The sequence below is a fragment of the Heteronotia binoei genome, chromosome 15, assembly GCF_032191835.1.
Source record: "Heteronotia binoei isolate CCM8104 ecotype False Entrance Well chromosome 15, APGP_CSIRO_Hbin_v1, whole genome shotgun sequence".
Classification (NCBI taxonomy): Eukaryota; Metazoa; Chordata; class Lepidosauria; order Squamata; family Gekkonidae; genus Heteronotia; species Heteronotia binoei.
The window spans coordinates 60,477,477-60,502,259 of record NC_083237.1 but is presented as its reverse complement, the minus strand read 5'-3'; the positions used below and the strand labels follow the sequence as shown (position 1 = coordinate 60,502,259).

At 46.2% G+C, this 24,783-nt stretch overlaps 1 protein-coding gene across 1 annotated transcript; it reads left to right on the top strand.

Moving 5' to 3' along the window:
- Window positions 1–1,893: 1,893 nt before the first annotated feature.
- Window positions 1,894–8,864, top strand: RPL19 (ribosomal protein L19). Its single transcript, XM_060256851.1, has 6 exons — window positions 1,894–1,995; window positions 3,933–4,039; window positions 5,771–5,893; window positions 6,103–6,223; window positions 6,831–6,941; window positions 8,679–8,864. Exons 1-6 carry the CDS (start codon window positions 1,991–1,993, stop codon window positions 8,800–8,802), a joined length of 591 nt encoding a protein of 196 aa, XP_060112834.1. The 5' UTR covers window positions 1,894–1,990; the 3' UTR covers window positions 8,803–8,864.
- The last annotated feature ends 15,919 nt before the right edge of the window (window positions 8,865–24,783 follow it).

Genomic DNA, 24,783 nt, shown 5'->3' with positions numbered 1-24,783 from the left:
GGTTGACAAAACTTACTTAATGTTGAGAGCCACATAGAATAAATGTAAGATGTTTGAGAGCCCAAGACATGAATATCAGATGTTTGAGAGTCACAAGAGCAGAAGGGAGGGAAGGAGGAAGGAAGGAAATAGATGGAGAAGGAGAGGTGGAAAGAAAGCAACTTTAAATGTATTATCCAAGCTGCCAATTGGCTTGGCTTGGAGAAGAGGTTTAAAGTGAGAAATGCCTTCTCCAAGCCATCAGATGGGGTCGGAGGGGCTTCCAGTGTGGCTCCCAAACTGCAGTTTGACCACCCCTGCACTAGAACATCCTTATACTGATATACTACTGGAACTAAATGTGTAGCGGGTTCTCTGAATTCTCACTTTTTTTAAAGTAAGTCTCTGTCTCCTTCCCTTGCAAAAATTTACTTTTTCCCTTGTATCTCTGGAAGAAAAAGGTCTAGAAATCTTCTTTTTAAATAAAGTCTGAGTACTGGGAGCTTCTTCTCCAAAAGCGGTGAACTCAGGTTAAAAAGTTCTGTGGAAATGGCTGATATTAATTCTTGCTACTTAGGTAGGGTTGCCAGGTCCAACTCAAGAAATAGCTAGGGTCTTTGGGGGTGGAGCCAGGAGACTTTGGGGGTGTAATTACATCTCATTACAGATGCTAAACCCACTCTCAGTGAGTATAGCTATACATCCACAGTATTCCTATGTGTTTCTCTTTTAGAATTGTGTTATCAGTATAATTATTTGTATTCATACTCAAAATAGGGATATTAGCTGTATATCTCATTACATATACTTTACCCATTTTCACTATATTTTATTGTATTCCTTTTTCCTATGGCAAACTAGAATGTTAAAAAGTAAATTAGGTGGGCAAGAACATCACTATTCAATGTATTTCTCTTTTAGCTGTATTCACACTCAAACAGGGACTTGTGTTGCTTATCCCATTACATATATTGAACCCATCTCCCATTGTCGTTGACAGACAATCTCATTTTTACATACTACTGTTTTGTTGCTTTCACATGCTCATGCTACTCAGATCAAAGGTTTGCTCCATTTGTTATTTTTACTGTTCTGTCATGTCTTGGGGTGCATTTTGAGGAGAGGCTCTAGATGCTATACTGAAAATTTGGTGCCTCTACCCCAAAAAACAGCCCCCCCAGAGCCCTAGATACCCACGGATCAATTCTCCATGATTTTCTATGGGAATAAATCTCCATAGGGAATAATAGAGTTCCCAGCAGACATTTCCCTCCCCTCCCCCCCCCCCCGCTTTCTGACGACTCTGAAGGGGGGGGGCCTCCAAACCGGGGGATCCCCTGCCCCCACCTGGGGATTGGCAACCCTACATTTTACATTCTAAACCACTGCCTACCAGATAATTTTACTTTACTGCCATTGGTTCTTAAATATGTACCATGTTGCATTCTGAGCCACTGCCTACCAGCTATATATGGCTCTGCTCAGCTATGTATGGCTTTGCTCATTGTGCTGGATTCCTCATCTGATGAAGTGTGCTAAATAAAAATTGGTTGGTCTTAAAGGTGCAACGTGACTCCTGCTTTGTCCAATATCCCACAGTGCGCATTTACAGCTTCCGGTCAACTACAAGCCGCGCAGGCGCACTCTTTACAAACTAGCCCAGGCTTGCCTCCCTTCTGCTCACACGCCGCACACGAACTTCAACGCCACAAAACGCGCATGCGCGTAGCGTACTGGGGCAGGCCATTCCCAACCCTGGAGGGGAGACCAGAAAGAGAGATCCTAATTCCATTTCGTCCCTCCTGCCCTCTGCTTCTTTCCCCACTCACACCTTGTTTGACGTGAAGGAGTCCTACGTTTAGGCAGAGTGTTCAATTGAAGGTATTGAAAAGAAAAAAAAAGGGACATGGGTGTGGAGCAGCGGTGGCACGACCCGCTGGCACGTGACTAAGCGGGCTCTGCGCTTGCGCGTTTCCTTCCCTTTCCTTTCAGGGCCGTCGGCGCCGCCGCCATGAGGTGCGGGGCTGAAGCTCCGGGGAGGCCGAGAGGGGCCATGAGGGGCTCGACTCGGGGAGGGAAGGCGGGAGGCCCTAGAGCCGGAGGCGGCGGGAGCCTCGAGGAGGGAGAGCGGCGGTTGGAGGGAGGGGGGGCAGAGAGGGCGCTTTCCCATTGGTCGCGGCCTAGCAACGGGGAGGGGGGGCGTTGAAAGGCGAAGGGGCCTATCCCCTTCTCTGTTGGTGGGATCAAAATAGGGTTGCCAATCCCCAGGGGAGGGCAGGGGATCTCCCGGTTTGGAGGCCTCCCTCCCCTCTTCAGGGCTATTAGAAAGCGGGGGGGGGGTAGGGAAATGCCAGCTGGGCACTCCGTTATGCCCTATGGCTTAATGTAAGAGCCGCATAGTATAAATGTCAGAGAGCCGCATGTACATCTGATGTTTGAGAGAAGGGAGGGAGAGGGATGAAGGGAGAGGTGGAAAGACAGTAACTTTAAATGCACATGTACATTGGTGTTTGAGAGAAGGAAGGGAGAGGGAGGGGGTGAAGGGAGAGGTGGAAAGAAAGTAACTTTAAATGCACATGGACATCTGATGTTTGAGAGAAGGAAGAGAGAGGGGGGTGAAGGGAGAGGTGGAAAGAAAGTAACTTTAAATGCACATGGACATCTGATGTTTGAGAGAAGGAAGGGAGAGGGAGGGTGATGAAGGGAGAGGTGGAAAGAAAGTAACTTTAAATGCCCATGTACATTGGTGTTTGAGAGAAGGAAGGGAGAGGGAGGGGATGAAAGGAGAGGTGGAAAGAAAGTAACTTTAAATGCACATGTACATCTGGTGTTTGAGAGAAGGAAGGGAGAGGGAGGTGATGAAGGGAGAGGTGGAAAGAAAGTAACTTTAAATGCACATGTACATTTGATGTTTGAGAGAAGGAAGGAAGAGGGAGGGGGATGAAGGGAGAGGTGGAAAGAAAGTAACTTTAAATGCATTCTGCAAGCTGCTGGCTGGCTGGCTTGGCTTGGAGAAGTGTTTCAGCGAGACAGATGTCTTACCCACGGTGGTCAATGGGGTGGTGGGGGCTTCAAGAGCCACATGTGGCTCCAGAGGTGCAGTTTGGCCACCCCTGCCCTGTGGAGACTGATTTCTCCTCAACCCCCCCCCCCCCCCCAAGTTTCAAAAAGATTGGACCAGGGGGTCCAATTCTATGAAGGTGCCCATATTCATTATTCCAGGTGGGGGGAAGGGATTTAAAAGGTGTATGGTCCCTTCAAATGTGATCGCCAGAACTCTCTGGAGTTCAGTTGTGCTTGTCACCCTTGCTATATGGGTGTTGAAGAATAAAATTTGAGTCCAGTGGAACCTTTAAGACCAGCATTTTGCTGGCAGCAAAGTTGATTTCTGCTTGTAAGCTTTTGTGTGCATGCACGTGAAAGCTTATACCCAGAATTAATCTTCATTGGTCTTAAAGGTGCCAGAAATTTGTTGTGTTGCTTCAGACCAACATACCTCACCTGAATCTACCTTTGTGGGTGCTGAGTTAAGTCATTCTTACAACAACCTTGTCAAGTAGGAATGGTCTGTGTCGAGATATAGGAGTGCTGGGCCTGAGGTAGAACGTGTGCCAGTCATTCATTTTGGCAGTTTGCCCCACAGAAGCATCTTTCCAGACTCCCCCCCCCCCCCTTTTGCTTTTAAATTTGCATTCTGAGGCCAAGTTCACAGCTGTAGTAGTTTTTACAGGTCTCTCATTCCTGAATTACAGTCTATTGATTCAGGCTATGTGAAGATTCATTACTTACGTAGTTTTCACAAATGCCAAACTAGCTATTGGTTTTGAGACCTTAAGACCATTGAGGGTTCTCACGTGTACATTATGAATTTCAGTCTAAATCTTTTTTCCAGTCTCAGGTTCTCTTTCTCTGCATGAAATATCAAACTTGTATGTTTTGATTTCTTTCCCCAGTATGCTAAGGCTCCAGAAGAGGCTGGCCTCTAGCGTCCTGCGCTGTGGCAAGAAGAAAGTCTGGCTGGATCCTAATGAGACTAATGAAATTGCAAATGCAAACTCTCGTAAGTGGTGGCTTGCCGTATTTGTAAATTGCAGGCTTGGTGTTTCTGTTCAGCTGAATTTCTGGAGAGGGTGGGCTGTTTGCTTCTCGTTTTCCAACACTTCTCGCCTGATACTCTTTGATTCACTTTTTTAAATGAATTGGTTGATGCAGAGGGAAAGCATAACGAATACCCCATTGGGGTCGCCGAGTCCAATTCAAGAAATATCTGGGGACTTTGGAGGTGGAGCCAGGAGACTTTGGGGGTGGGGCCAGGAGACATTAGGGGTGGAGCCAAGATCAAGGCTGTGACAAGCATCATGGAACTCCAAAGGGAGTTCTGGCCATCACATTTAAAGGGACGGCACACCTTTTCAATGCCTTCCTTCCATAGGAAATAATGGATAGAGGCACCTTCTTTTGGGGCTCATAGAATTGGACCCCCTGGTCCAATCTTTTTGAAACTCGAGGGGTAATTTGGGGAGAGGCACTAGTTGCTATGCTGAAAATTTGGTGCCTCTACCCCCCAAAACAGCCCCCCCAGAGCTCCAGATACCCACAGATCAATTCTCCATGATTTTCTATGGGGAAAAAATCTCCATAGGGAATAACAGAGTTCCCAGCAGACATTTCCCCCCTCCCCCCGCTTTCTGACGACCCTGAAGCGGGGGGAGGGCCTCCAAACTGGGGGATCCCCTGCCGCCACCTGGGGATTGGCAACCCTATACCCCATTCAGATACTTAGTACTCTATTGGCGTATCCCATACTCCAGTAGCTTTGACATTGGACAACTGAGGCACTTTCCAATTCTGTAATGGAGACTTGAGGAGAAATTATTTCCCAGCTAACCCTTTGTTAGCTGAACATCAAGGTTTTGCTTAGGGTGCTCCCACTAAATACACAGAAAACAACTGTGCAGAAGCAAGCGACTTGAACATTAGCCACTTAACTGGAAGGTTTTAGTTTGGTTGAGCCGAATTAGATTTGCGTTAGGTGGATGGAGAAGACACAACCGTAGAAGGGGGCAGGCTTGTAATACTACTGTCGGGTAGCAACAGTTCATTTCATTTGCGAAATTTATATCCTGCCTTTTTGCCCTTAGATGGGCCCTCCACATGGCTAACAAATTAAAACATATAAGAGGACATTCCATTATAAACAATTAAAATAAGCTTTTCCCAAAATATGCATCATTAAAACAGTTTTAAACAAAATAAAATACGTGCAAAACATAAAACACTGGAAGGAGGGATCGCTGAGGAAATGCCAAACAAAACGAAAAAGTCTTCGCCTACTGGTAGAAGATGGCAGCAAAAGGGGACAGACGAATCTTCCAGGAGGAAGAGTTCCAGAAGTTTGGTGCCATGGTTGAGAAAGCCCTCTCCTGGAGTTGCCACCCTCCTGATTTTAGAAGGCAGGGGAATCCAGAGCAGGGTCTCAAAAAAATGACTGTAATGGTCAGTTCAAGTGGGTGCATAAGGGCACAGGTGGTCCTTTGGGTTTGTTGGTCCCAAAACGGACAGGGCTTTGAAGGTTGAGGCCAGCACCTTGAATTGTGCTCAGAAACAAATTGGAAGCCAGCGTAGATAGGCCAAGACTGGAGTGATATGGTGCCTACGACCCACTCCAGTCAATATCCTGGTTGAAGCATTCTGCACCAATTTATGTTTTTGAATATGGAAACCAGATGGGTGCATTTCTCCTTAGAAATATTAATTCATTGCAACTGATTGTTGTTCTTGTACTCTTTAGGTCAGCAGATCAGGAAACTGATCAAAGATGGTCTGATTATCCGCAAGCCTGTTACCGTTCACTCACGTGCTCGGTGCAGAAAGAACACCTTGGCCCGCCGGAAGGGCAGGCACATGGGCATTGGTAAGCATCAGCTTTCCACTTCTTTGACTTGGAGTTGAGTTTGGAAAGATTATTCAGTGCCTAGAGGCATTGAATAATGGTTCGGCTGTCTGCTGCTCAAACTGTGTCACACAGATGAAGATGTGTAGCTGTGTTTGTCTTTAAGGTGCTACTGGAGGCTTGGTGTCACATAGAGCTGATGTTGTTTAATATTTTCTGTTTCTGTCCAGGTAAGAGAAAAGGTACAGCTAATGCCCGTATGCCTGAGAAAGTTACCTGGATGAGAAGGATGAGAATTTTGAGGCGTCTCCTTCGGAGGTACAGGGAGTCCAAGAAGATTGACCGCCATATGTAAGTCTAGGAAATGGTTGTGCTTTTTCCCAGTGGATGAAATGGGCCTGTCTATAGGAGTTGAAGGATTATCTCTTTGTGGATCAGCCTAACTCTTCAGCAAGTGTTAATCGCTAAGAAGCAAATCTTCCAAAGAGTGGGGTGGGGGGTGCTGGTGGGGCCAGCTTATGCAGGCTTCCCAAATAGCATGCTAGATTTTAATATTTTTGGTTTTGTAGAAGATGATGATATTGGATTTATATCCCTCCCTATATTCTGAATCTCAGAGCAGTCACAATCTCCTTTACCTCCCCCCCCCCACAACAGACACCCTTTGAGGTGAGTGGGGCTGAGAGGGCTCTCACAGCAGCTGCCGTTTCAAGGACAACCTCTGCCAGAGCTCTGGCTGACCCAAGGCCATCCCAGCAGGTGCAAGTGGAGGAGTGGGGAATCAAACCCGGTTCTCCCAGATAAGAGTCCGCACACTTCACCACTACACCAAACTGGCTCTTGTAGAACTTGCAACACCATTATAGCAAAACTGCTTGAATTGTCTTTTTAGTCACGAGTTTCCTCAAATCCCAAGGAGGCGGCACCTTCATTCTTTGCTTTGATCTGCCCCTTTCAGGTACCACAGCTTGTACTTGAAAGTCAAGGGCAACGTGTTCAAGAATAAGCGGATCCTGATGGAGCACATCCATAAATTGAAGGCAGACAAAGCTCGCAAGAAGCTTCTGGCGTAAGTGTTTTCTTAATCTCTATTGGCTGTTTTCTCTAGGGTAGTCTATTTTAAATCATTCTAGCACTAGGAACATAAGAAGCCGTGTTGGATCAGACCAGTGACCCATCCAGTTCAACACTCTGTGTCACACAGTGGCCAAAACCCAGGTGCCGTCAGGAGATCCATCAGTGGGGCCAGAACCCCAGAAGCCCTCCCACTGTTGCTTTTCAAGCACCAAGAAAACAGAGCATCACTGCTCCAGATGTGGTATTCAATCTGTACGTTGTGACTAATAGCCCCTGATGGACCTCTGTTCCATATGTTTATCCAGTCCCCTCTTGAAGCTGCATGCTTGTAGCCACCACCACTTCCTCATCCTCTTGGAGAGGAAGAAGAAGAAGAAGATATTGGATTTATATCCCGCCCTCCACTCCGAAGAGTCTCAGAGCGGCTCACAATCTCCTTTACCTTCCTCCCCTACAACAAACACCCTGTGAGGTGGGTGGGGCTGAGAGGGCTCTCACAGCAGCTGCCCTTTCAAGGACAACCTCTGCCAGAGCTATGGCTGACCCAAGGCCATGCCAGCAGGTGCAAGTGGAGGAGTGGGGAATCAAACCCGGTTCTCCCAGATAAGAGTCCGCACACTTAACCACTACACCAAACTGGAGTGACAACTGGAGTGACAAGTGAAGAGCCTCAAGGATAGGTCCTGGGACCTGTTTTGTTCAGCTTCTTTATCAATGATTTGGATGAAGGAATAGAGGGAATGCTTATTAAATTTGCTGATGATACTAAATTGGGAGGGGTTGCAAACCCAGAAGAAGACAGAAACAGGATACAGGATGACCTTGACAGGCTGGAAAACTGGGCTAAAACCAATTAAATGAATTTTAACAGGGATAAATGTAAAGTTCTGCATTTAGGTAGGAAAAATCCAATGCATAGTTATAGGATGGGGGAGACTTGTCTTAGCAGTAGTATGTGCGAAAAGGATCTAGGGAGTGGATCATACGCTGAACATGAGTCAACAGTGTGATGCGGTGGCTAAAAAGGCAAATGCAATTTTGGGCTGCATCAACAGAAGTATAGTGTCCAGATCACGTGAAGTGATGGTATTGCTTTACTCTGCTCTGGTAAGACTTCACCTGGAGTATTGTGTCAGTTTTGGGTGCCATGTTTTAAAGAGGATATAGACAAGCTGGAACAGGTCTAGAGGAGGGCAACAAAGATGTTGAGGGGTCTGGAGACCAAGTCCTATGAAGAAAGGTTGAAGGAGCTGGGTGTGTTTAGCCTGGAGAGGGAGCAACTGAGAGGTGATATGATCACCATCTTCAAGTACTTGAAAGTCCCTTCCAACTCTATGATTGCAGTAGTGAAGTCCATGTGTTAATTACTCCTTGACATAATCAGCAGATGCAGTAAAGAGTTATTTGATTTGTTTTTGTCTTCTGCTGTGACTTTTTGGTTATAGGAAAGGTGTGAACAGACCAGACTGCATGCCAGTGGTTATCAGTCGAAGTTGCATGGAATATGTCGGGGGTGGGATGGGGGGGTTACCGTATTGCATCCGGGTAACAGAAAGCAGGATTAGATTTTTAGAGATGGCTAGCATCAGCAACAGAGCGCCTTCTGTGGGGAAAGTTCCGCTGATACACATCTGTTTGCGTGGAAATAGTGCTTATGTTGGTTGAGTGAACATATTGAGAGTACCAGTGTGACCCTTGCAGCGTTGTCATGCTTGCCTTTGTTTCCCAGTGACCAGGCTGAAGCCCGCAGATCGAAGACCAAGGAGGCTCGTAAGCGCCGTGAAGAGCGGCTGCAAGCCAAGAAGGAGGAGATTTTCAAGACTTTGTCAAAAGAGGAAGAAACCAAGAAGTAACTTTCTGCCTTCCTGTGTACATAGTACTCAAAGGGTATCTAATAAATCTGTCGACCATCTCATGTGTGACTAAGAGCCTTTTCTAGCCGACTTGAATTTAGGTTGAACGTCTTTTTTCTGAGCAACTGTTCACCAGATCCCTTCTCTGCCAAAAAAAATCTGCAAATCCTTTAAAACGTGTAAAAAACTCTGAAGGCAGATTGTTTTCTGACTTACTTACTGAATGAAGAGCCCCATGGTGCAGAGTGGTAAAGCTGCAGTCCAGGCTCTGCTCATGACCTGAGTTCGATCCCGGTGGAAGCTGGGTTCAGGTAGCTGGTTCAAGGTTGACTCAGCCTTCCATCCTTCCGAGGTCGGTAAAATGAGTACCCAGCAGATTACAGAGGAATGGAATTCTTACTCAGTTTTCACTGCAGAAAATGTTACTTGGAGCTGTGGTTCTTTGGGGGGGGGCAGGATTGGAGGAACTGAAGCAGGTGGCAGTGATGAGAGAGGCAGAATGCTGTCGGTCTAATATATTAGAATGGCATGGCATGTGATCAAATACAAAACTGTTGATCTAGAACCAATACACAACTTATCACTAACATTGGTCCCATCGTAGAGGATTAGATGGTGGCAATCTACTGCCAATTTCTTAAAAGGGGTCCAGAAAATAGTCTCTAATGTCTGAGTCAGTGAAAAATGTTAAAGACAGAATTAAGTACACAGAAGAACAAGCTTTTCTGAGGGAAAATCAGCATGGCCGCTGTGAAAGGTAGTTGTCAAGCGCCAATATTTCCCAATAATAGAGTCCTTTTGTTTTGAATCAAAATAGGTTTATTGTAAGAAACTCAGGAGCTTTGCCAAGGACATAAGCCTTGGGAGTAATGGAGTCCCAACAGTTACACAGCTGCTATATAGGATATCATCAAAGGTTACATTACAGATGCATACTTGAGTCATGGGTTCAAAGGTTACTAAGCAACTATCTATTTTACTACAAAGGAATCTTAGGCTATTGAAAACATCAAAACCTTCTCACACTTCTCTGTGAAGAGAGAAGGGTTGTCTGTGTGAAACTAGGGGGAGGCGGCTTTGAGGTACCAACGGCCAGCCTATAGTGTAAACGTCCCAGGGCCAGATGTTTTCGCTATGTGCCCTCTGGGTTGTAAAGAATGGGGGAGAGCTGGACAGCTGATGACGTGCTCTCTACATAGTAAAATGTGATCCGGAAATGAGCACGCTTGACCAGTAGTCTTGTCAGACTCCTAAGCATGCGGACTAAAGGCGAGCCATTAAAACGTTATATACTTGGGACTTCAGAAAAGCTGGGGGAGCTGGAGTCGACCACCAAATGTTCTTGAGTTTTAACTCTGTTGGGATTAGAAGAGTAACCTGCATGATGATCAAGTACCAGAGATGAGTGAAGGAACAGCGAGGTTCGAAAAGAGACCAGTACCTGAAGCTGGAGCCATTTAATTGGTTCTTCGTTACGACGGCTGGTTTTGGAATTTTTACCTGGATTGATGTGGCTTTTCAGTTTGCCTTTTGCAGAGGATGGCGTGCGATCTGATGCGCTTCCAAGCACAGACAACTTCCTGGCATGGAGACGGGGGAAAAAATACTTTCCTCATCGCATACGTTCATTAGCGCTTCGAGCACATGTTAATGCAAAGCAGCGACCAGCAGCTGCACGAATAAGCAGATGAATCCAATTAGCTCTGTTCAATAAGGTCATGAATTTTAATTCCCAGGGATGACTTTCCAAAGACGTATTGCCCAAATTTCGCTTTAGGCTGGGATTTGACATTGGTGGTTCATCCTCGCGCAAGCGCTGATTTCTATGCATGGGTCTCAACTGAAAAGACAAACCAAGTTCTCTTTCACTCCGGGCATGTTGACAGAGCCCCTTCCTTAGGTGGCATTCATTCTCCCCTTCCGTTGCGTTCCCTGAGGGTATTTGCATGCTAATAATAATCAGAACATGTTCCGTCGGTCAAGTCACGCCTGTCGATTCGTCAATCCGAGTGGCGGGCAGAAGGGCAAATAATTAACAGGTACAGACAAGAAGACCCTAGACTGGTCTCAGAATTTAATTTTTCAATTTATACCCGCCCTATCCCGCAAGCGGGCTCAGGGCAGCTTACAACATTAAAACGACAAAACAACATTAAAACGAATCACTTCAGAACATCACCGTAAAAATGCCGATCAGATTCGAGAGCAGTAGTCAGTACAACGTACCGTGTAACATTGGCTGGAAGCTTTCAAAATGGCTTGCGCACCTAGATGGTAGGTTGCTGGATGCTGGGGGAACGATGGCTTCGTAGGACGCCCGCTGGATCAAGTAAAAGCCTGGTGGAAGAACTCCGTCTTACGGGTCCTGTGGAACTTGGATAGGACCCGCAGGGCCTGGCTCTCCAGCGGGAGCTCATTCCACCAGGTAGGGGCCCGGACTGAAAAGGCCCTGACCCTCGTTGAAGCCAGTTGGGCGTCCTTAGGCCCAGAGATCACAAGAAGATGTTGCGCAGCTGACGGGGCTCATATGGGGGCTCATATGGGGAGAGGCGGTCCCGAAGATATGCAGGCCCCAGGCCGTAAAGGGCCTTAAAGGTAACCAAATAACATGTATTTGGATGGGAGACCACCAAGGAATACCAGTGTCGTGACGCGGAGGCAGGCAATGGCAAACCGGCTCTGAACATCTCTTGCCTTGAAAACCCAGCAGGATCCCTACATCCGTTGGGACCTGGAGGCAAAAAGGAGAACAAGGAGAAATTCTTGAATTGCACTGCATTCCCACCCACCCCCGACACTTTTAAACGGTCTATACAGGGGTGGCCAATGGTAGCTCTCCAGATGTTTTTTTGCCTACAACTCCGATCAGCCCCAGCCATTGCCCATGCTGGCTGGGGCTGATGGGAGTTGTAGGCAAAGCACATCTGGAGAGCTACCACTGGCCACCCCAGGTCTATTAGTAATATTGTTTCTGTTTTCCCATTGGCTTTGTTGTCCAGTCACACAGTCGAGTCCGACTCTTTGCAACCCCATGGACCAAGTCATGCCAGGCCCTCCTGTCTTCCAACATCCTCCGAAGTCCGTTCAAATTTGTGTTAGTTACATCAGTAACGCTGTCCAGTCATCTCATCTCTTGCCATCCCCGTCTTCTTTTGCCCCGTGGTGCAGAGTGGTAAAGCAGCAGTACTGCAGAACTGTGATCTGAACTCTTTGCTTACAACCTGAGTTCGATCCCAGCGAAAACTGGTTCAGGTAGCCGGCCCAAGGTTGACTCAGCCTTCCCTCCTTCCGAGGTCGGTAAAATGAGTACCCAGCTTGCTGGGGGGAAAGTGTAAAATACTGGGTGGTTAGCAATTGCCTTCCCCAGTCGTCTATACTTTCCCCCCAGCAAGCTGGGAACTCATTTTACCGACCTCAGAAGGATGGAAGGCTGAATCAACCTTGAGCTAGCTACCTGAACCCAGCTTCTGTCGGGATCGAACTCAGGTTGTGAGCAGAGTGCTTGGACTGCAGTACTGCAGCTTTACCACTCTGCGCCACGGGGCTCATTGAGGACTGTACCCCTCATCAAAGTGCCAAATTTCAGGCAAGTAGGAACCCAAGCAGGCAGAAGTAAATATTTGACATTCAAATCTTTCTGGTGGTTCCACACTTCTAAAATCCTAATGCATTGGTTATCGAATGTCCCATTTTGCTGATTGTACTGGCTCGCTACGCGTAATTCGCCCTGAATCCCTGTGAGAAAGGCAGACTATCATGTAGATTTTTAAAAATTGCAGTAGGAGCATGGCAGCATTACAGGGCATGCACAGAGGTGTTTGGCACACAAAGAAGGGAACAGCTGTACAGTAGAAACAGGTGTATAGTAGGCACGAGATTTACATTCCACGTCCCCCTCCTTCCAAGAAGGCGGTGTAATGGTAGCAGGAGATGCCCTAAGAAAGCCACGTGCTTGATGTTGGTGAGTGGGTTTCAGCAAGACTTGCTGTTCCCTTAATGAGCCCTGCCTTTCCCCTGAATTGATGGAGTAATGCCTTGGTTTTACCCGCATGTCTTTTTGTCTCCCTTTTCAGATAACTCTCCCAAAGTAGCTCAGACAGATAGCCTTAGACACAACTCTCTCATTGTTCATGGAAGGGGGAATGCCAGAAAACAACTGCCTTATCATGCTTAACAGAGAATGTTCCCCCCCGCCCCGGTTAAACAATATGTGAGTATACTCAAGCTCTAGTAATACAAAGAACTTGAGCAAAGTTCAAGTACAGAGTCACCTATAAGACCAGCAAAGTTTTATTCAAGGTATCAACTTTTGTGTGCATGCACACTTAGAACATAAGAACATAAGAGAAGCCATGTTAGATCAGGCCAATGGCCCATCCAGTCCAACATTCTGTGTCACATAAGAACATAAGAGAAGCCATGTTGGATCAGGCCAGTGGCCCATCCAGTCCAACATTCTGTGTCACACAGCAGCCAAATATACACACACACACACACACACTGTGGCTAATAGCCACTGATGGACCTCTGCTCCATATTTTTATCTAACCCCCTCTTGAAGGTGGCCATGCTTGTGGCCACCACCACCTCCTGTGGCAGTGAATTCCACATATTAATCACCCTTTGGGTGAAGAAGTACCTCCTTTTATCTGTTTTAACCTGTCTGATCAGCAATTTCATCGAATGCCCACGAGTTCTTGTATTGTGAGAAAGGGAGAAAAGTACTTCTTTCTCTACTTTCTCCATCCCTTGCATTATCTTGTAAACCTCTATCATGTCACCCCTCAGTCGACGTTTCTCCAAGCTAAAGAGCCCTAAGCGTTTCAACCTTTCTTCATAGGGAAAGTGTTCCAGCCCTTTAATCATTCTAGTTGCCCTTTTCTGAACTTTCTCCAATTCTATAATATCCTTTTTGAGGTGCGGCGACCAGAACTGCACACAGTACTCCAAATGAGACCGCACCATCGATTTATACAGGGGCATTGTGATACTTCTTCAGATACAGTGGAACGGAAACTACTAGTCCATGCATATAAATAGAGGGTGAGCAGCAAATTAGCAGACAACATAATGCAGATGGAAGGACCGAACAGGAGTAACAAGCCTAGTTTATACGGTCACCATTTGTTTCTGTTTAATTCTGGGAAATGCACATATCAAAATCAGAGAAAGACAGGCAGATGTACCCTTCTTAACTGTGGGATGCTGAGAGTAATTAGAAGAAGAAGATGATGATGACATTGGATTTATACCCCGCCCTCCACTCCAAATCTCAGAGTGGCTCACAATCTCCTTTGTGTTCCTCCCCCACAACAGACACCCTGTGAGGTGAGTGGGGCTGAGAGGCCTCTCACAGCAGCTGCCCTTTTAAGGACAAGAGCTATGGCTGACCCAAGGCCATTCCAGCAGCTGCAAGTGGAGGAGTGGGGAATCAAACCCGATTCTCCCAAATAAGAGTCCGTGCACTTCACCACTACACCAAATTGGCTTTCTAAACTGACTGCTTTACATTCTGTCTTCTCTCAAGTGCAAAGGCAAACAGTTCAGCAATCTCTTCATTGGGATGGTGCTATTGGCTATGTAGTGTTGTCTCCTCCGTCCCCAGAAATGCGTTCTTATCTACCATTCCAAGTTGCTTTACATTCTGCTATTCAGTACAAGCTACTATTCCAATCTATTCCAAATAAAATAGATATAGCAGCGCGCGCTGGCTTCCATCACAGTAAAGGTAAAGGTCGTCCCCTGTGCAAGCACCGGTTGTTTCCGACTTGGGTGACATCACATCATGACGTTTTCCCAGCAGACTTTTTACGGGGTGGTTTGCCATTGCCTTCCCCAGTCATCTACGCTTTTCCCCCAGCAAGCAGGGGACTCATTTGACTGATGTTGGAGGGATGGAAGGCCGAGTCAACCTTGAGCCAGCTACTTGAACCCAGCTTCCGTCGGGATTGAACTCAGGTCGTGTGAGCAGAGTTTTGGACTGCAGCTTTACCACTCTGTGCCAAGGGGCTATTTCATCACAGTAGCACAAGACAATGACTTGTAGAAGGACAGACGGACACTCAAGGAAAAATAGAGAACTAATTAGCAGCTAGGGAACAGCAAACCAATTGCTCTCTTCCACCCTGAGCATTTGCACAGTAGCATTGCTCCTAGTACAGCAATAAAGACTGAAAGCGATTGCAATTAGAACAGATCCTCCAGAAGCCGCTGCTATTGGTGGAGACGCAGAGCGTCCTAGGAAAGCTTTTGCCCGATGTCTGACCGTTGATTATTAGAAAGGCTTCATGTCAGCATCATTATCTCCCACGGCCCTCTTCCCTCTCTCCCCCTGCCCTCTAACTTCCCCTAAACATATCAGCAGAGGACCAGAATAAAGCCCTTTCTCCTAACATCTCATTTTTTTGTGATGCAGGGAATTAGTTTGCGTGGAAGAGTTTTCAGTCCAGTGAAACTGTGCCTGCAGTCTGCATTAGTACAACTCCTCAGACACAGATTTTCCACTTCAGTTAGACCCAGACTTGCATGCGCACCATAGAGCATTCCTTAAAATTTTCTGAAGCGTGCAGAGGTTGTTCAGCAGAGAAGCTGATAGATGCTAGGATTGCCTGAAGGTATTCAGTTTGCAAAGCATTGGTCTAAACTAATAAATACGAAGCGCACCCAGAATTCTTCCTTTCTAGCCTTAATATAAACTGCTTCATTTTGTTCCACTCATTTACTGACCTATAAACCTTTCTCTCCTCCGCCCCCCCCCCCACAACATCTTACCAAATTAGACATATTTTGTACCTGAGGCTCAGTTATTAATATCAGTCTCTTCCCCGTCTGGAAAAATGGGAGATTCTATTTATGTTTAACCTTCCTGCTGATGCTCTGAGCAGATCACACAATATAATCAGACCACCTCAGACAGCTAATAAGCAACGCAATAGGACTAGAGTTACAGAAAACAATGCAAAAAGAAAAATACAGAAAAATACAGCAAATGGAATTACAAATGTAGAAGACAATGTTGTAAGATCAGAACAGACTACAGTCTGAGCCTTTTAAAAACAGTGTCCTGAGCCATTCAATTAAAGGTATTAAATTTAATAATAAAATTTAATAATAAAATGTATTAATTAAACTTTTACTTATCTTTAGGCATACAGTTGCACACCGGTATGCACCAGCTGATGGGAGAAACTGCAGCCCCGATCCCAGACTTTGTATTCTAGACTCCGATCTCCTATATTGCAAGGGAATTGCAATTGAATATCCACAGCCTGAAATTAAAATACACCTTTAAATGTATTTTAAATTGTTATTTTATCGTTTTAAATTACAATTGTAAAAGTTTTCTGAATTGACTGTCAGCTGAGGAGAGGGCGGGATATAAGACTGAAGTAACAACAACCACAATAATATTTAGGGCTGCCAATCTCCAGGTGAAGCAGCAACCAAGAGTCATGCAAACAGTGAAACTGGAGACAAATCCGAAGGCTCCATGTATCGGCAACCTCTTAAAGAGACAGTAGTTTGTGAAAGTAGCAGAGGGAATGAAATTGAGAAGCTGGGAAAAAAGCTTGCTAGCAAAATGGGACATTTAATGAGTTTGCCTGTTGCTGCAATATGAGCTGAGTGGATGGAAGATTTTAGGCAGTGGATATTCAATCGCAATTGCCTTGTGTTATAGGAGAGCGGAGTCTAGGAGACAGTCTGGAATCGGGGCTACAGTTTCTCACAACAGCTGGTGCGTACATATGTGCAACTGTATGCCTAAAGATAAGCATAAGTGTCAAAATTGGAACTGAAGATTCTTTGGGTTGTTATTAGAAGAAATTAACACGATACATCATTAAGAGGTTGCCGATACACTGAGCCTTTGGGTTTGTCTCCAGAACCTCCAGATGATGCCTGGAGATCTCCAGGAATCGCAACAGATCTTTCAAGTACAGAGATCAATTATCCTGGAGAAAATGATTGCTTTGGAGGGTGGATTCTATGGCATTATGCCCTACTAAAGACCCTCCTCTCCCCGGAGGTCAGCTTCACCATGCCTCAGAATTGCCAGCTCTGGGTTGGGAAATACCTGGAGATTTGGGGGGTGGAGCCTGGGAAGAGGAGGGACTTCAGAACGGTACAATGCCATAGAGTCCACCTTCCAGAGTGGCTGTTTTCTCCAGGGGAACTGATCTGTCACCTGGATATCAGTTGTTGTTCTAGAAGATCTCCAGCAACCACCTGGAGGTTGGCAACCATACCTGGATACTACGGGTACCTTTGGCAGTTGAGCCAAGACTGCCAAAGTGTAGTAGTCCAGGTGTTATGGCTACTTTCAGATACAAATGATCAGGCTTTTTTTTTAGCAGGAACACAGTTCCAGCTGGCTTGGCATCAGGGGGTGTGGCCCAATATGCAAATGAGTTCCTGCTGGGCTTTTTCTACAAAAAAAGTCCTGCAAATGATCGTGTCACCTTAGTGGCAAAATTCATAGGCTCTGTAATCAAATATAAGTGAAATAATATTGAGTAAGGTCTTTAAAATAATTTTTTGGTTCTGACTTCTGCTTAAGGTGATAGCCATATGAGCAGAGATAGATAGATAGATAGATAGATAGATAGATAGATAGATAGATAGATAGATAGATAGATAGATAGATAGAGGAGGGATGGAAGGAGGGATGGAGGGAGGGAGGGATGGATGGATGGATGGATGGATAGATGGGTGGATGGGTGGATGGATGGATGATGGGTGGGTGGATGGATGATGGGTGGGTGGGTGGATATATGGTTTGATAGAGAGAGAGGTGCATAATAGGAGAGGGGCATAATAGAGGTGATTCTGTAGGTATGAAGTTCCAAGGCCATTGTAGATGATAACCAGTACCTAGAGTTTAATCTTGATTTGAACCCAATAACTGATAGGCAGCTGGCGGAGCGACTGCAGAACGAACGCAGCTCCCAGTAGTAACTGAACTGTGGAATTCTGTAACCGAGGAAGTGTCTTCTGTCACAGCACTAAATTGGCTTTCATCCTTGCTGGTCCCCTTAGAAAACAGAAGAGGGCATCAGAAACCCACAAAACATCCCATAAAGTGCGTGTTATAATTAGACTAAGGGCTGTAGTATTCAAAAGGCTAATTTTTTTCTGCAGCAGCCCAAAGGAAAGGAAAGGTCCCCTGTGCAAGCACCAGTTGTTTCCGACTCTGGGGTGACGCTGCTTTCTCAATGTTTTCACGGCAGACTTTTTACGGGGTGGTTTGCCATTGCCTTCCCCGGTCTTTTACACTTTCCCCCCAGCAAGCTGGGGACTCATTTGATCGACCTCAGAAGGATGGAAGGCCTAGTCAACCTTGGGCCGGCTCCCTGAACCAACTTTCACTGGGGTAGAACTCAGGTCGTGAGCAGAGAGTTCAGATCACAGTACTGCAGTACTGCTGTTTTACCACTCTGCGCCACGGGGCTGTTGCAGCAGCCCAAAACAAATCTGAGACTCTTCGGAGTGGAGGGCGGGATATAAATCCAATATTTAAAAAGATACTTAGCACGAAGTATATTCAAAGCATTTATTGTAGAACAACGTTTGAGTCTAGGGGGACTTTTAAGACCGACAAAGGTTTGATTCTGGGCAGGGCACAAGCTTTTGTGTACCTGCACAGTTCTTCAGATACCTGTAATTGAAGAATTGTGCATGCACACAAAAGCTTATACCCGGGATCGAACTCAGGTCTTAAGCAGGGAGTTTGGATCGCAGCTTTACCACTCTGCGCCACGGGGCTCTTTGCACCCCTATACTATGCTGTACCTAACAAAGAGCTATGCTCACGACCACCTTGCCTCCTCATTGCACTGAACCCGCTATATTATACACTTTCTTACCCCTCCGCCTCCTGCACCTTCTCCTACTGTCAACCAGATCTTACAGGTGAGACGGTGTTTTGCACGTGGCCTGTCAGGTGGGCATTTCCCACTTTCGTGATGATGACCGCAGGTCACCCTCTCAATGTGGAATTCCTGCCTCCATGAGTGCGTGACGTTTGCCAAAAGCTGGTGGTGCACCGGAAGACTTTCCGCTGTGCTGCGATTCCAAAACAGAACAAAAAGATTGAAATTTAAATTCCATAGATTTCTGCCTGGTCTGCTCAGGCACAAATAGGGTTGGCAATCCCCAAGTGGGGGGGCAGAGGATCCCCCGGTTTGGAGGCCCTCCCTCTGCTTCAGGGTTATCAGAACATGTGTGTGTGTGTGGGGGGGAATGTCTGCTGGGCACTCCATTATACTCTACGGAGATTGATTCCCATAGGGTATAATGGAGAATTGATCTGTGGGTATCTGGGGCTCTACAGGGCTGTATTTTGAGGCAGAGGCACCAAATTTTCAGCATAAGATCCGGTTGTTGTTGTTCAGTCGCCTAGTCGAATCTGACTCTTTGCAACCCCATGGACAAAGTCACGCCAGGCCCTCCTGTCTTCCACCATCCTCCGAAGTCTGCTCAAATTCAGGAACGCTGTCCAGCCATCTCATCTTTTGCCGTCCCCTTCTTCTTTTGCTTTCTGTCTTTCCCAGCATCAGGATCTTCTCCAGTGAGTGCTCCCTTCACATTGGGTGGCCAAAGGATTGGAGCTTCAGCTCAATCCGGTGCCTCTCCTCAAAACTCCCCCCCCCCCCAGTTTCAAAAAGATTCGACCAGGGGGTCCAGTTCTATGATCTCCAGAAGAAGGAGCCCCTTTCCTTCATTCTTTCCAAACAGAGGGAAGGCATTTAAAAGTCGAATGGCTCCTTTAAATGCGATGACCAGAGCTCCCTTTGGAGTTCAGTCTTGCTTGCCACACCCTTGATCCTGGCTGCACCCCCCAAAGTCTCCTGGCTCCTCCCCCAAAGTCCCCAGGTAGTTCTCGAGTCAGACCTGGCAACCTTAGACACAAACATGGCTGTGTCAAAGCTATAAATTTATTTCTTTATTTTATTTCATTCGATTTATATCCCGCCCTACCCCACCGAAGCGGGCTCAGGGCGGCTCACAACATAAAAATTCTAACAATAAAATTAAGAATTAAAATACATTAATGATTTACACAATAAAATAAACGCAATTCATCGGTGTGGTAGCCCACAGTCATCCTTAAAATATTCAGATGCCAGTCAGCTGTATGCCAACCGGAAGAGGACTGTCTTACAGGCCCTGCGGAACTGCCCAAGGTCCTGCAGGGCCCTCACCTCTTCCGGTGAGGAGGTGCAAGGACACCACCGTGTGCAATGGATACTACAACTGTGATCCTTGCTTGGAAGTCCGCTCCCCGTTCCGTTCCTTATGTATTGTCTTCCTTTTGTGGTTATTTCTCTGCTCCTACAGAAGCAGCCACCCCCACCCCAAGTGTGGAAGAATGGAAGCAAAACACCAGAAGGACGAAAGCAATAAATCAGATGCTCTGTTTGATATTTTTTATCAAAGAATCACAAAAAGAGATTGCTCCGTTCCTTAGAGAATAAAGGGAGCGCAGTCTTTGGCTGTGCTACAAAGCTGCCGATTAGGGAGGAAGGAGACAGAGATAGCACTGAGCCATGGACCTGCATTTTATGTGCGCCTCCCAGGCTGGCTCTCTCTCCCTCATTCTCCTTCTGTCACCCCCTCCCCCTCAACAGCTTAGCTTGCCCCCCAACCCACAAAGGGCCATCTTTTCTAGCCACTCAGCTATCTGCAAAGGTTCTCCACCCATAGACCCTGTAAGATATGAAGCACAGAGCGACGACAGCCCCATTCATAGAGGAAGAAAGGTCACTTGTGAATTGCGGTTTTGGCGAGATACAGATCAAACTCTGTGAGAGAGTCTGCTGGCAGAGATTCTCCGTTTTGATCTGGAGGTCTGCTGTTCCAGAGGATTTTTCTTTTGAGCTCTGCAGTTTGCCGACATGACATAAAGCCAGGTCTTGCCACTGTGGTGGGCGTTAGTCAGCCATGGGGTATGAGCGAGACAGGGCGGCACTGATTTACTGCCCTTTTAATTTAAGCAAGCAGTTTTTACAACCTGTTTATTTTGTCTGGTCGCTGGGCAAGTATAAAGGGAACCATCCGGGCCATAGTAAATGACAAAAAATAAAAAGATATGTAAAACCTCTTATTAGGCCTGACCAGGGGTGGAATTCTAGCAGGAGCTCCTTTGCATATTAGTAAGTAAGTAAAGTAAGTAAAGTAAATTTATTTTTATATCCCGCCCTCCCCCGCCAAAGGCGGGCTCAGGGCGGCTCACAGACATGGGACAGCCATGATTTAGATAAAATACAATCAAGACAAAACAAGTTAAAATATAATTAGGTTACATAGGTTAGTTAAAATAGATAAAATAGATATTATAAATTAAAATTAAATTAAGGTGCTACAGTTCACAATCGTATATAGGATGGCTAGATGGCTACAGATCAGTTTAGCCGGGTTCTATCTTAAAAGCAAGCTGAAAGAGGATGGTTTTGCAAGCCCTGCGGAACTGATTCAGGTCCTGCAGGGCTCCCACTATCTCTGGGAGTTGATTCCACCATCGGGGGGGCCATTGCTGAAAAGGCCGCACACCCCTGATGTAGCCAATCGTCCAAGAGTTTACAAGGCTCCTTTTTGCAAGCTCTTGGAGGATTGGCTACCTCAGGGAGGTGTGGCCTAATATGCAAAGGAGCTCCTGCTGGGCCTGACCATAATGACACAAAAATGTGAAAGGGGATGGCTAAGACATCCCTGAACTGTAGCAATGTGGATTAGACTCTGCTATGGAGATTAGATTTGGAAATAAAAGGTAGTCCCCTGTGCAAGCACTGCGTTACCGACCCATGGGGTGATGTCACATCGTGACGTTTTCTTGGCAGACTTTTTACGGGGTCTTTTTATCTGGATCTTTTTTCGAAGTTATTTGCTATTGCCTTTCCCAGTCATTTACACTTTACCCCCAGCAAGCTGAGCACTCAATTCTACTCATCTCGGAAGGCTGGAAAGCTGAGTCAATCTTGAGCCGGTTACCTGGACTCAGCTTCTGCTGGAATCGAACTCAGGCTGTGAGCAGAGCTCGGACTGCAGTACTGCAGCTTTACCACTCTGCGCCACGGGGCTCCTATAAACAGCTTTTACATCGAAATAAAGAACCAATCAATGTCTTCATATCAATTCCAGTACTATTGTCTACTTCCGTCAAAAGACCAGGTTCGATACATCAATAGGCAAACCCTACACCAATAACATCATCTAGCGCTTCAAATAGCGCAATGAATTCATGCAACAATTCCAATGCACATCACACTTGGCAAAAATGAGGATTTAGTTGAAGCATGGAATGGCTGGCTTATATAATAAACGTTCACAGACGCGGGAGGCTTTTTCTCCAAGTGCTGTTTCACAGTCTTGTAGAATTTATTTTCCAGCCAAAGGTGTGATGATAGGTAAGTGGAGCTGGTACGCTAAAGGTAAAGGTAGTCCCCTGTGCAAGCACCAAGTTGTTACTGACCCGTGGGTGATGTCACATCAGGATGCTTTCTTGGCAGATGTTTTACAGGATGGTTTGCCACGACTGGTGCTTGCGCAGGGGACTACCTTTACCTTTTTTGCCATTGCCTTCCCCAATCATCTACTCCCAGCAAGCTGGATACTCATTTTACTGACCTTGGAAGGATGGAAAGCGGAGTCAACCTTCAGCTGGCTACCTGAACCCAGCTTCCGCTGGGATCGAACTCAGGTCATGAGCAGAGCTTTGCCTGCAGTACTGCAGCTTTACCACTCTGTGCTAGACATCCCCAAAGTTGGTGGATGTTTGTCCGTGGGAGCAAAAACAGAAAACTCGTCCTCTGGATTCATTAAGTGCCACTTCTTTCAATTCACTCCTCAACAACTATATGCTGGATCATACGCTGAACACGAGCCAACAGTGTGATGCACTGGCTAAAAAGGCAAATGCAATTTTGGGCTGTATCAACAGAAGTATAGCATCCAGATCACGTGAAGTGATGTTATCGCTTTACTCTGCTCTGGTAAGACCTCACATAAGAACATAAGAGAAGCCATGTTGGATCCGGCTAATGGCCCATCCAGTCCAACACTCTGTGTCACACAGTGGCCAAAAAAAACCCAAGTGCCACCAGGAGGTCCACCAGTGGGGCCAGGACACTAGAAGCCCTCCCACTGTTGCCCCCTCCAAGCACCAAGAATATAGAGGGTCACTGCCCCAGATAGAGAGTTCCAATAATAAGCTGTGGCTAAGAGCTGTCAGACCCAGAGGCAAGGAACAGACTAGTAAAGTCCAAGATCTTTATTCCAGCATCATAGGCAAGTACAGGCGTTGTCGGAACTGGCTCTCCCGCCAGTTCCTCGGTCTTATAATCCCTTGCCTTGACCGTTACAATTCAAGCCAAGCATGCCAACCTGCAGCGGAGATTTTGCGCGAGTTCCCTCCTACTCCATCACCACCCCAGGTGCCTGTTATCTACCCCCTCGGCCACATCTCCACCGGCTCCCTTGACCTTGGTTGCATAGTAACGTGCAAGTTCCCAGACATGCCACCCTCCCTCTAGATAACCAGCGAGGATGCTTCAAAGCAATCAGCCAGCGTAGCGAGCACAAGCATTAGCATTGTATAAATGTTAGCCATTTGGATACATATGGAAAGAGGAACAAAGATGGAGTGGCAATAGCCACGGATGGACCTCTGCGCCATATGCTTATCCAGTCCCTGCTTGAAGCTGTCTATGCTTGTAGACACCACCACCTCCTGTGGCAGTGAATTCCACCTGTTGATCACCCTTTGGGTGAAGAAGTACTTCCTTTTATCCGTTCTGCAAAATGACCCCTACCTATATTAGATGAAAAACAGAAGACAACAAGGGCCAAAGAAGAAGAAGATATTGGATTTATATCCTGCCCTCCACTTCGAATCTCAGAGTCTCAGAGCAGCTTACAATCTCCTTTATCTTCCTCCCCCACAACAGGAACCCTGTGAGGTGGGTGGGGCTGAGAGGGCTCTCACAGCAGCTGCCCTTTCAAGGACAACTCTGCAAGAGCTACGGCTGTCCCAAGGCCATTCCAGCAGGTGCAAGTGGAGGAGTGGGGAATGAAACCCGATTCTTCCAGATAAGAGTCTGCACACTTAACTACTACACCAAAATGGTTCTCAAAGAGGTTCAACATCTAACCAATGAGCGGATGGGGCTGACTGCCAGTTGTACCCGAGTTAAAGAATTCTCTTGACCTTTCGCTCACAGATTCTCTTGCATGCTGAGTTACAATATCCAACACATTGCTGTGCTTAAATAAATGCTTTTGACCTATGTTTGAATGCAACATTTAATGAATCCTGTTCATTCAAGGTTTATGTTTAATTGGTTCTTTAAAATCAGCAAAGAAACAGAAAAGTGTAATTTAGATAAATACCCAGACAGAACGGTGGGAATTATTAGGAAGGGAATTGAAAACAAATCAGCCAGTATCATAATGCCCCTGTATAAATCGATGGTGCAGTCTCATTTGGAATACTGTGTACAATTCTGGTCACCGCACCTCAAAAAGGATATTAAAGCATTGGGAAAAGTGCAGAAAAGGGCAACTAGAATGATTAAAGGTTTGGAACGCTTTCCCTATGAAGAAAGGTTAAAACGCTTGGGGCTCTTTAGCTTGGAGAAACGTCGACTGTGGGGTGACACGATAGAGGTTTATAAGATTATGCATGGGATGGAGAAAGTAGAGAAAGAAGCACTTTTCTCCCTTTCTCACAATTCAAGAACTCATGGGCATTCAATGAAATTGCTGAGCTGTCAGGTTAAAACAGATAAAAGGAAGTACTTCTTCACCCAAAGGGTGATTAACATGTGGAATTCACTGCCACAGGAGGTGGTGGCAGCTACAAGCATAGCCAGCTTTAAGAGGGGATTGGATAAAAATATGGAGCAGAGGTCCATCAGTGGCTATTAGCCATAGTGTGTGTGTGTGTGTGTGTATATATATATATATATATGTGTGTGTGTGTGTGTG

Excerpts from the sequence above, each read along its gene's own strand:
- RPL19 (XM_060256851.1), top strand. Across the intron at positions 5,894-6,102 it reads GGGCAGGCACATGGGCATTG|GTAAGAGAAAAGGTACAGCT; the intron begins GTAAGCATCAGC and ends GTTTCTGTCCAG. Across the intron at positions 6,942-8,678 it reads GCTCGCAAGAAGCTTCTGGC|TGACCAGGCTGAAGCCCGCA; the intron begins GTAAGTGTTTTC and ends TTTGTTTCCCAG.